The 12,427-nt window shown below is 40.4% G+C and overlaps 1 protein-coding gene across 3 annotated transcripts in view; it reads left to right on the top strand.

Annotated features, from left to right (window-relative positions):
• The window catches only part of FNDC3B (fibronectin type III domain containing 3B), a 370,196-nt gene that overhangs the window by 269,815 nt on the left and 87,954 nt on the right, over positions 1-12,427 (top strand). For all 3 annotated transcript variants that reach the window (XM_032258261.1, XM_032258262.1, XM_032258263.1), the window contains exons 8-9: positions 4,043-4,194; positions 7,360-7,419. In XM_032258261.1, coding sequence (XP_032114152.1) covers positions 4,043-4,194; positions 7,360-7,419 — 212 coding nt within the window. The remainder of the gene's footprint in view (positions 1-4,042; positions 4,195-7,359; positions 7,420-12,427) is intronic.

Genomic DNA, 12,427 nt, shown 5'->3' with positions numbered 1-12,427 from the left:
TCGGATTGCACCTTGTCCAGTAATTTTATAACTAGAAATTGCCACTTTTCATCACTATTACAATGGAGATCGCCTTTTTTTTTTTTTCTTTTTGGGGGAGGCAGAATCTTGCTCTGTCACAAGGCTGGAGTGCAGTGGGGTGATCTTGGCTCACTGCATACTCTGTCTCCCAGGTTCAGCGGTTCCCCTGCCTTAGCCTCCCAAGTCACTGGTACTCCCCCTGAGTTGCTGGTACTACAGGCCTGTGCCACCACACCTGGCTGATTTTTTGTATTTTAGAGTAGTGACGGGGTTTCACCATGTTGGCCAGGGTGGTCTCGATCTCCTGGCCTCGTGATCTACCTGCCTTGGCCTCCCAAAGTGTTGGGATTACAGGCGTGAGCCACCACACCGCGCCTCGGAGATTGACTTTCTAGTTATGGCAGGTTAACTAAATGTCAGGAAGTCGGTTAATTTTATGGCTTCCAAACTTTTTTGAGAAGTGAGGGGAGCAACAGCCATGGTGATCACTGTGACGATCAGATTAGCCATGGCCTAGTTAATTTCGGTCACTGCTGGCAAGAAAGTTTCAGCACACAGAAGGAGACTTGCAATGTGAAGGTTATTTATGACTCTTTTTGCTCTGAAATAGGCATGAACCCAGATAGAGTTCCTAGAATTCCAAATCTCTCATTAAGGCATTACCTCCCAGGACACTTGGAGTAAGTATGTCTAGTGCTGAGAATTCACCTTCAAGTGACATCCTCTTGAAAGACAGCGTGTCATTTTCTGGAATCCGCCTTACGTGGAAACAAGTTCCAAGTCCTCATGGAGACCAAGTGCTCTTTTTCTGCTGATTTCGTTGCCTAAACAAGGGAAACCTCAGGCTAAAAGTCAGACAAAGGGAGAGAGCAGGAGCACAGGAGGGACTGGCCTCAGAACATCATCACCATCTGGGTGTCAGGCTGCTTAGCTCAAGGAGAGAATTCAGGGAAACCGCTGTCCTTTGAGAATGATGCTGAGTTCTCAAGCTCCCTTTCTGACAGGATGACATATTGGAAGAATGCGTTTCCACCAACACCTGCATTGCATGCCGGTGACAGTGTGCATCCTGAAGGCTTGCTTGGGGACTCTGGGGAAAAAGTGAATGTTATTTTAGTTGATGCTTCAAGTGTTGTATATCTCTGTTCGGTTAAATAATAATTTCACCAAGTCCTAAGGGAAAAAAGGAAAGTTGTAATAGCTGACATAAAAGGTAGAGTATAAAGGGATGTGTCTTTATGGGTATTTGTTTGGTATCTGGAATGTTGGCATTTGAGCTATTTTGAAACATGGTACTATTTCACACCACCATTCGTAGAATCAGTGTTACTATATTCTGTTTTCTTGGGTGCAAAGCAGCCACTTATCACCTTGGCTTAGTGTTTTCCGGTACCTAATGAGCCTCCTTTTTTTCCAGAAACCAAACTCTTTGTAACAAAATATGTCCCATATTAAAAATCAGATATAATACCCAATACCTCAGGATTACTCGTTAACCGTAAGTGAAGAAATTCAACAGATACACTGTTGCATGTTAGAAATGCTGTCTTTAAATCTAGGTAGGGAAACAGCACACAGATAGCCAAGTAATGCTTGGTGTAATGTAAGAAGCACCAAATGCAGGGACGGAAAATGCAAAGAAGAGTGACTGAGTCTGACAGGGCAGGCAGCACAGAAACCTGTCCAGAATCAGTCTCAGGACACTTAAGAGTCCCTCTGTGTTTAGTATATCTGCCATGAGGCCCCTCATGTACCTGACTCTTTTCAACAGGTTGGGGCTCCGTGAGGCCAAAGATCATACATTAATCATCTTTGTGTCCACAGCCCCTCACAGGGTGAGGTATGACCATTAAACGAATAAACAAAGAGGCAGCATTTGAACTGGGTCAGAAAGAAGTTGCTTAAAGCCAAGGAAGTAGGAGAGTCAAAAACGAAGTCACAGAGGTGTAACAGAGGCCAGCACCCTGGAGGGGCAGTCACAGCATTGTGGGACAGATAGGTCAGAGGAGTGCAGAAGAGGAGCCGCTAGTCTGGAGCTACAGCAAGAAGGGTGGAGTTTGAGTCTGTAGCAGTCTTCTAAGATGTTTTCAAGAGATGTGTAAATACAAGCCTGCCATCTTCTGTGTTGCCTGTGTCAGAAACTCAACTATATCATTTCCTTTTATTTTTTATTCAACAAGCATATACTAAGCAACCACTGATCACAGTTGAATATGACTTAGATTCTGTCCTGAGGGAGTCTCAAGGTCCAAGGACGGTAGACAAAGGCCATAACATGATTAGCAATTATGGCAATATTCACAACGTTCTGTAGAACACAGAGGAGCTGATAATTTAGAGATAATTTAGAGAAGCCTACTGGGAGGTAGTGAGGCCAGGCTGGGGTCTTGAAGGATGGGCAGGAATCTGACTAAACAGTTGGCTCAATATATCATGATGTTCTATTTATATGGAACAAATAGTGTGGAGTAATGTCTACTGAAAATGCAGTGAAGGACAGATGAAGAGAGACTCTATATTCATTTTCCATCTTTATTATTTGTATTTCAAGTATTTAATAATTCTAATAACCTTTATATAGATCAGATAGTGACAAAAATAGAAGAAGGAAAAAAAAAAGGGACTGAACAGTTCACCGGTCTGCATCTAAGGCCTATTCATCTACAGCTATAAAGTCTTTGTGAACATTAAGCTTTAGCATCTGTATTAAGCCTTGTTTGTGTTTAATATGCTGTCAGATAGCAATAGAAGAGCGTTTACAAAGTTACAACATTAAAGTTTTGTCCTTAGATTTATTTTAAATAATTAGATCATATTTTAGGTTGGGTTTCTCCAGAAAAGGACTCTAAAACAAAGATTGGAGTGCAAAGAGTTAGTGGGGATGTGACCCAGGAAGCCCTGGGTGGAGACAAGGGAACTGGGACAGAGAAGGGAAGTGTATTAGCCTGTTTTCACATTACTATACAGAACTACTTGAGATTGGGTAATTTATAAAGAAAAGAGATGTAATTGACTCACGCTTCTGCAGGCTATACAGGAAGCATGGCTGGGAAGGCCTCAGGAAACTTACAATCATGGTGGAAGAAAAGGGGAAGCAGGCATGTCTTTCATTGCCTGAAAAGGAGAAGGAGAAGGGGGAAGTGCCAGTGCCACACACGTTTAAACAACTAGATCTGACAAGGGGAAGTCCACCCCAATGATGCAGTCACCTCCCACCAGGCCCCTCCTCCAGTACTGGGGATTACAATTCCACATGTGATTTGGGCGGGGACACAAATCCAAACCATAACAGGAAGGAAGCCCATACAGGGTCTATCAATAAACAGTTTACAGCTGTGGCCAGCCAGGGCTTAGTCTTCGTAAAGACCTCTGGAAGATGGTATAGATTTTGTAGAACATGCTTCAGAGTAGTATTTTAGGAAGATTCTGGCTATTTTAAGTCCCAGAGTCTTCAGTTCAAATGATGTCTAAGGCAGAAGCTAAACCAAAAGTATAAAAGCAGAGCTTAGAGGGGTGAGACATCTCCACTTCTACACGGATTTCAATCCCACATCAGCCTGGGCCTTTGTTCCAGTTCTCCACCCATTGGCTTCTCCTGGGAATCTGCAGGACTTCAAGGGCTGTCGTTTGAAAGGTATTAGTTTTGAAGAATGATTTGACACCATGCAGGACTTGAAACCAGATCAAAGTACCTATGTGTATGACTTCTTGCACATAATGTAGAAATCTTACATTCAGCTTTTTACTTAATTTAAAACAAATTTCCTTGCATGACATTACTTTATGGAGGACAGAATGCAAATTGCACTGGATTTGGGTGAAGGTCAGCATTTTAAGGACAGTTGTTGCAAGAACCATATTCGGGACACCAAGACTTTGCAAGAGAGCACCATATAAGATGTCTTTCATTGTAATTAAACTCATTTACCTTGTAACTGTGAGCCAGTTTTATGCCACTACTAATAATTATGAAAATGTAAAATGGATTTGAATACTCTTGCCCCCTGTTTTTCTTCCTCAGGTTTCTAATATTCAGGCGAGAGCAGTTGTGTTGTCCTGGGCTCCCCCTGTTGGACTTTCCTGTGGACCCCACAGTGGTCTCTCCTTCCCCTACAGTTACGAGGTTGCCTTATCAGACAAAGGACGAGATGGAAAATACAAGATAATTTACAGGTTGTGTATGTTTCTGTTGTTTTTCTTTGCTGCTTAACTATAAAATTGGAGTTGTTAAGGAAAATAGAAAACAAAGGAAAATTGTATAGGCTTGGCAAATTTGCTTTTCATTTATTCTAAGATTTAGTAATAATTATAATGCTGAGAATTCGTTGTGTCCAGAGCAATTCTTTTTTGGAAATGAGCAGCGTAGAGCTATTTGGTATGGGTGAAATACATCACTTGGTTGCATTTGCTGTCTGTAATTAATGAAAACTTTCTGTTAATGTCTACTGGCAAAAGGCGATTATGACTTTGAGTTTTTGCATACATCAGGCAATTAAAAGGTTACCTCTTATGTTTTACAGCCAGACCATTTTGTAGCCGGTTAAAGTTCTACAATACATGTTTTCCTTCTGTTTTACCCTCCTTCTTCTCTTGCACAATAGTTTTCTAGTCTGTAATAAAAGACGACTTTAAAACATTTCATCTCATTTTGGGCCAGGTGCCTTAAATGGTCAAAAGTTTAGCTCACGGAGAAGGGATTAGCCCTTCTGCCCTGTGGACTCCAGGTATTGACCATTCGAACCATGTGTAACTGTGTTCCAAATGTGAGAAAAAGTTTAGGGCCATGTCTTTCTTCTTTGTAATTACTGAGCACTGCTCAGGTTTGCAGAGCAGGAAATCAGAAAGTCACTGCTCGTTTGGCGTCCCTGTGAGTGGACCCTGCAGTGACTGCCCACGCCCAGGGTAATGTGGTCACACAGGCCTCACTTTTTCTGCCAGAGCTGTTTGTTTTCTCTCCTATTTCCCTGCTGCATCAGTGCCACAGACCCCTCTGTCCCCTTTCCTGTTTCTAATTCTTGCTCCCCAGACAGCCTTCTTCCTGGAGAGGAAAGAGGGACAGAGGTAAGGACGGAAGTCCCGTGGCTGCTGTGGCCTCCTCTTGCTGCCCAGGAGGCCTCCACTGTCCTTTCCCTGGACGCCCTCAGGACTCTCCTGGGGGTCTTCCCCCTCCAGTCTTGCTCTCCTGCAGCCTTGCCTACTTAGTGTAGAAATAAGAGTCAGGCCAGATCACTGCCCCTCTGAACGCACTCCAGGGATTCCCCACCGTATTTAGGATATTCCTAACTGTGGCCCACCACCATTTTATTCTAGTCTGAAAAATCAGAATTAGTAGCAGCTTTAAAGAAATAGAATGTCATCTCCCCCATGCCCCGCAAGGAACAGATACAACTGACCCTTAAACAACGCAGCTCTGTACTGCATGGATCCACTTACACACGGATTCCTTGTCAACCACATGCAGATCAGAACAATATTCACAGGATACAAAACCTGCGGATATGGAGGGCCAGCTTGACTGTGGGTATATGCTGTGTGGGGGTGGGGTCCTGGTACTGATCCCCTTGTGTATGCTGAGGGACAACTGTGGTTAGAGTCTTTCCATGCAAGATGAACATGGTGGCAGGAGCCCCAAGTGTTCAGACAGGCTCGGCAGGTAACACGCACGAGCAGAGTGGAAAGCTGAAAATGCGGTCAGTGGAAATGCCCTGTTGCCATCGAAAGGAAGCAGCCACCACGCAGCCGCGGACGGTTGTTGCCCAAATTTGCTGACTCTTTGGATTTTTTTTTTTCCAAACGATGCCGAAAATCTGAATTATTGTGTAAACTTGCCTGTTATTAAACTAATGGAGCAAATCCAAGATATTTTAAAGATACAATACAGGCCAAACGACAGCTTCAGGCAAGGTCTGGACACAGCTTCCAGTTCACAGGTTAAAAAAAACCCAGCCTTTTATTTGGAATAATTTCAAGCTCATAAGATGTCATAAAAATAGAGAAATCAAGGAATACATGTATACTTCGTACCGAGATTCACTTGCTATTAACTTGACACTCTGCTTTATCATTTGAACTCCTTCCTCTCTTTCTGTCCTCAATCCATATTTTTTTTTTGATAAGTTTTATATGTAACAGTCCCTTCCGGCAGAACATTTCAGTATGTTTTCTATAAATAAGATTTTTTTTTTTGAGACAGAGTCTCGCTCTGTCGTCAGGTGCCAGGCTGGAGTGCAGTGGCGCGATCTTGGCTCAGTGTAGCCTCCGCCTCCCGGGTTCAAGCAAATCTCTTGCCTCAACCTCCCAAGTAGCTGGAACTACAGGCGTGCACCACCACGCCCAGCTAATTTTTGTATTTTTTAGTAGAGACGAGGTTTTACCATGTTGGCCAGGATGGTCTCGATCTCTTGACCTCATGATCCACCCCCCTCGGCCTCCCAAAGTGCTGGGATTACAGGCGTGAGTCACAGTGCCCGGCCAAATAAGATTTTTTTTTAAAAGAACCGTAGTGTAATTATCAGCTTCATAAACTTACATTGATATAATACTTTCATCTGTTGTCTATATTCCAGCTTTGTCACTTGGTCTAACGCCTGTTATTTTGAAAAATTGAGCAGTTTTCATCCCCTCCTGTGCAGAATCTAGTCTAGGGTCAGACAGTGCCTTTCATTGTCATGTCTCTTTAGCCTTCTTTAATTCAGAACACGTCCGTGGTATATCTTTCACTTTTATGACACTGATATTTTTGAAGAATACAAAATAAGTCACACACGTATATACACCTCTCACCTTTTTAAAAATTTTCAATGGAACATTCCTCATTTTGTGTTTGTTGCACCCTCATTGTTTAAGCTGAGGTTCATTTGCCACTTTTGAGGATATAAATGGTTTTATTTTATATGAGAGCTATTTATTGGTTGCACTGGTAAGTGAGGAAGTGGGATTGTGATTTTGTCAAGACAGTCTAGAGTTGATATAGTTGAGGCTCCTGCCAACTTAAGTGTGGAAAGTACCTTCTGTTAACAGCTGGTATGGTAATTTTTATTCATTTGTTCATTCGTTCATTTGCTTACTTAGTTATTCTTATGTATTTACTTGTAAGAAGTGAAAAGTTCTTTTAGAATTTTATTAGTGAGTTAACCATGCCATTTTCCAGATCTAAGATGGCTTCATTAACAGGAGCCTAATTTTCTAGTCCCAAACAAATAATAACATCAAATAAGAAGTTTATTTCTGGTTTACGGTGGGATCTGACATAATAGTACATTACTGAAGACCCAAATTCCAAATCTCATTTGCTTTTGAAACTGGTATTAGCAACTAATGAATGCTTTTTCTTTACAGTGGTGAAGAATTAGAATGTAACCTGAAAGATCTTAGACCAGCAACGGATTATCATGTGAGGTGAGCTGGGATATAAAAGCCGAACTGTATTGGGGAATCCAGGTGGCAAAAGTGAAACAGGTTCCCCCTTTGAAGTTTTTGCTGAATGTTGCTTACTTGCTGAAGGTTTAAGTACCGTGAGTCTTGGGCCGTTCATTTGACTCTCAAAAGCATAGTGACTGGAAGACAAAGAAGTGCTTTCGTGAATAGAAAAGTAGATGTTAAACACTGAAAATCATTTTAAACATTTTAAAAGTAATTTTACATGGTCTTCCCAGGTCTGTTGCACTGTGGTGTAACATTTTCTTTCTATGAAACAAATGAATTTTTTTTTTTTATCATGGGCATATCAGTGTTTTACATAGACCATCATATAAATTGTATATTCAGACCAAATGACTGAAGAAACCCTTTGCATGTTGCAAGTACACTGTTAGACTTAAAAGCCAGTAGATTTTGAAAAAGGCAAGGAATATAAGCATCAGATGATCTCTGACAAGAATTAACTCCATTTGGCAAAACAGTTAACCCCTGTGGTATGATATGTAGTCTGAGGTCTCTACTGTGATCTTCTGGAATCCCTACTGCGACTACTCTGGAAGGTAGGGCCAGCTTATTTTAGGAAGAATCCCAGCCAACCACAGATCTGTAAGGAGGAAAGTGTTATCTGAATTTTTAGAGAGACCATCTGATTATTTAAAGATATCTGAGTATTTAAAGATGCTTATTTGCAAAGAAGCAGGTCTGAATATGACCCTAACATTTAAAAAATTTTTTTAGTCTTCGTTTTATTTAAGTTCCCCAGAAAGTGTAATTTTATTTAACTGGATGTATAACAACAGAGTCTTCTACTTTTTTCAGTTATGTCTGTGTACATAAAGATTGCAAAATAAAACTGTAATCATGAAATATACATCTATTATTATATTTTCCAAAGGTTAATTCACATCAAGAGTTAAAGATTTTGGGATGGGGCTGGAGGCAAGGTAGTCAAGTAGGAGGAGCATATATTAATTATCAGGACGCTTGAGTGTGAGTCAGATTCTGCCATGAACTGGCTGCTTTACCTTTGGTCACGTCACGTAGAACACTGTGCTGTAATTTTCTCAGTACAAAAAGGTAGTAAAGCAAGGATGTGTGTTGAGGATGTAATATCTTATTAGCTGCATAAGTTCTTAAAAAAAGTTTAAAGCATTGCATGTAAGAGCAAGTTGTTTCATATGGAGGCATAAAGCGCACGTCTGCTTAGCTGTCATATTGTTTAGATGAACGCCATTGCCACCGTCTCCTGTTTAAATCAAAACTTCGGATTTTGAGTCAATTAGCTTCCGCCCAAACATATTGAACTTTTCACACACTGTGTACAAAAAGATCTATGTAATTTTGAAGCTAAGATAATAATAGAAATAGTTTAACCATTTTCAAAATGGTCAATTTAACAGCAAAGCAGAAAACTTAAAAGTCATGTAAATGTTATCTATTCTTCATTGTTAACATACATTTCTTTCTGCTCCGTGCTTTAAGTTTATTGCTTCTGTGGTTACTAAATGTATACTTTGTTAATTTCCTGCTCATTCATGAGCTTACAATATCTTTTTTAAAAAACTTAAATGTCTTGAAGAGCCTTCCCTTTATTTAACATCCTGTCTGTTGTTCCATTCATTTTTTTTTTAAACTCTAATTACAAAGGGTAAATTTGAGAACACTTGCTCATCAGCTATTTTTACCGCAAGATCTAAGAGCATCTTGAACTTCTGGGCAGATAGAATAGTTAATGGATTCTCCAAAAGGAACAGGATAGTAGCCACGAGGTGGTGACCATCTGGAGGACATGGGTCTAGACTTTCTCCTGACACATTTGGGACTCCTTGCTTTCGGCATTTGACACACATGTGACACCACACATATACAACCTAGTGTGCCACCAACTATTATTGGTCCTACCTCTGCTTTCCAGAAAGGTAGGAAGTTCTCTCTCCTTGTTGATGGCCAATTTTAGTATGTTTTCAACGTCCTTTCTCTCCTCATAAAAGTATCTATAGTCCAGATTTAGTCTTTGTGCACTGCTTAATGCCCAGTCCATATAGATCATACATTCTTTTCTCTTTTACAGTCTTTTTTAAGCTAGAGAAGAATCTTAACACTTGCAACTCTTATTTAGATGTAGCTTCCTCTGCCTTGAATTGCTGGAGTGAGGCAGCGCTGTGCATAGTGGACATGGCTTACGGCATGGAGTTCGTGGCTCTGTCATTTACTAAGGGCGTGTGCTTAAGCAAGCCATTGAAACTTCTTTGGCCTTCCTTTGTCATTTATAAAATGAGAATGATAATGATACCAGCCTCAGGAAGGTAGTATGAGAGCAAACGTGTGCATGTCTATGTTAGACCTGTAAAGCCATGTATAAGTGTTACGTTTTGGTTTTCCCAAACTCGTTGTAGTTTTTCCATGCTCTGAAAATAAAATAGGACTTAATGATGCAAGTTGTTTGAACCTGTCTATAGTTTGATCGTATCATTCACATTTTTATTGACATGAAGATGTGTTTTGTTTGACACGGAAAACAAGGAGCAAAATCTTTTTTTTTTTACAGTATAATTAACATTCTGAGTCTCAGTTCTGGGAATGTAAGCTTTTATCATGTGGAGTGGCCTCAAATATTTTAAATGTAATAGTCACCTGTAAGGCCTCAAAAAGCTGTGTAGAAATAGTTTCTTCACTATATTCATTACAGCAACTACAGAAGAATTTCATTACTGACAGCTGGAAAATGAATACTTAGGTTGGGTGCAGTGGCTCATGCCTGTAATATCAGCATTTTGAGAGATCAAGGCAAGAGGATCACTTGAGCCCAGGAGTGCAAGACCAGTCCGGGCAACATAGTGAGACCCTACTCTACAAAAAATAAAAAATTAGCTGGGTGTGGTGATGTATGCTTGTAGTCCCAGCTGCTCGGGAGGCTAAAGTGAGAGGATCACTTGAGCCAGGGAGCTTGAGGCTGTAGTGAGCCCTGATCATGGCCGCGGCACGCCAGCCTGGGCGACAAGAGCGAGATCTTGTCTCTAAATAAATAAAAAATGAATTAATTAATTCATTGCCATTTTGTTTGTGCATTGCCAACGTAGAAAGAGATGGAAGTCTGTAAAGCCAGCTATGAAAACTGAGATATTTCTTTTAGCAGCACAAAGCAAGGTACATTTTTTTCTTCCAATTCTTAATACTGCACATTTTTATTAAGATCTGCAGTAGTCTCTGGTCAAATTGCTCTCTAGTAGAGTGTAAGACTTCTTTCTTAAATTATGTACTGAAGTCTCATCTAGACTTCTGTTCTTATATTTCTTGTCACTTTTTATTTTGCCACTGAGTCTATCTTATTCACACTGATAGCTTGCTATCTTCATGTAATGTTTTTTTCTCATTTATAACTCCTTCCGCCCCTCCACCACGCCCATATTAGTAGTATTGCATGAGTTCACCAATCAGATGCACAAACCTTTTTTTTTTTTTTTTTTTTCCAATGACAGTCTCAGTCATGGAGTCCTGTCATTTAACTGCCTGGTACTTGGCTTCAGTTACTAGGCCAGAACAGCTCTTGTCACCAATGCACTGGTACTGGGAATTTGTTGAGAATAGTGACATCGTTTGTACAGTACTGTGTAGCTCACATGCCTGTGGCTGCTTCAGTTAGCATCTGTCATGCCATTTGAGCCAGATTCCACATGGAAAATTATATTCCAAGACATTTCAGGTTTAAAGATGTTTCTTCTTTCCCACTTTTTACTGTGAGTTTTTGTGTGTCATTCTTACACTTCTGTTCAGTCAGTATTATTTTTTTCTCCTAAACTCCTAGTGGTGATCGAGGAAGATGTTACTCCTCTATGATATATGCATATTTGTTATCCTATTCTTTTTTTTTTTTTTTTTTTTGCGAAGGGGTCTCACTCTGTCGCCAGGCTAGCCTGCAGTGGCACAATCTTGGCTCACTGCAATCTCCGCCTCCCAGGTTCAAGCGATTCTCACGCCTCAGCCTCCTGAATAGCCAGGACTACAGGTGTGCACCACCTCGCACGGCTTTTTTTTTGTAGTTTAGTAGAGCCAGGGTTTCACCATGTTGCCAGGATGGTCTGAATCTTCTGACCTCGTGATCTGCCCACCTCGGCCTCCCAAAGTACTGGGATTACAGGCATGAGCCATCATGCCCGGCCTTGTTACCCTATTTTTTAACACAAATTAATTTTTTTGGTTTAATGTCATATAATATTTCAAAGGAATCCGTTTGTAATTGTCAAGGTGATTCAGTGCTTCTGTAAAGGGCATTGTGTTATGTGTTGTGTAAAGCCACTAATAGAAAATCTCAATCAATCTCTCTCTCTCTCTCTCTCTCTCTCTGTGTGTGTGTGTGTGTGTGTGTGTGTGTGTGTGTGTGTGTGTGTGTGTGTGAGAGAGAGAGAGAGAGAGAGACAGAGAGACAGAGAGAGAGAAAGACAGAGGCAGGCAGAGACAGAGAGATTGTGTACTGGGGAAGAGGGAGAAATGAGAAAAATCCAATATGTATAAATTACATTATATTTCAAATACTTATGTATAAAAATATGTAACTTTACAAACATGAACATTTATACATATATACATTTATCTGTACAAATGAATATACATACACAAATGTATGCATTTGTCAGAAAAGTATATCCGTCTTTTAATTGGTAGTTCTAAATTAACAATGGCATTAAGATGACCATTTTACTGCTGGAGTCAATAATACGTATTTTTATCAGTGCTAGAATAATCAGGAATTGAGTGATGGAATGGATAGCAATTTCATGACAATTTTGAAGCAGCTGTCTAGTCATCCGCCTAAACAATTTGGCAAACAGGTTGCCCAGAGATGATATCATATAATGACATTTCCCAGAAAAGTTACGCAATGAAACATTTCCAAAAATATGGTTGACAAGCACAGTGAAGGATTATGAAATGCATGTTATTGACCAGAAATTGTGCTCCTAGTATGTTACGACATGCTAGGAAAAGT

The sequence above is a fragment of the Sapajus apella genome, unplaced genomic scaffold, assembly GCF_009761245.1.
Source record: "Sapajus apella isolate SASKATOON/1434 unplaced genomic scaffold, GSC_monkey_1.0 scaffold101, whole genome shotgun sequence".
Taxonomy (NCBI): domain Eukaryota; kingdom Metazoa; phylum Chordata; class Mammalia; order Primates; family Cebidae; genus Sapajus; species Sapajus apella.
Note: the sequence above shows the minus strand (reverse complement) of the source record. Positions and strands in the feature narration are given on the sequence as shown.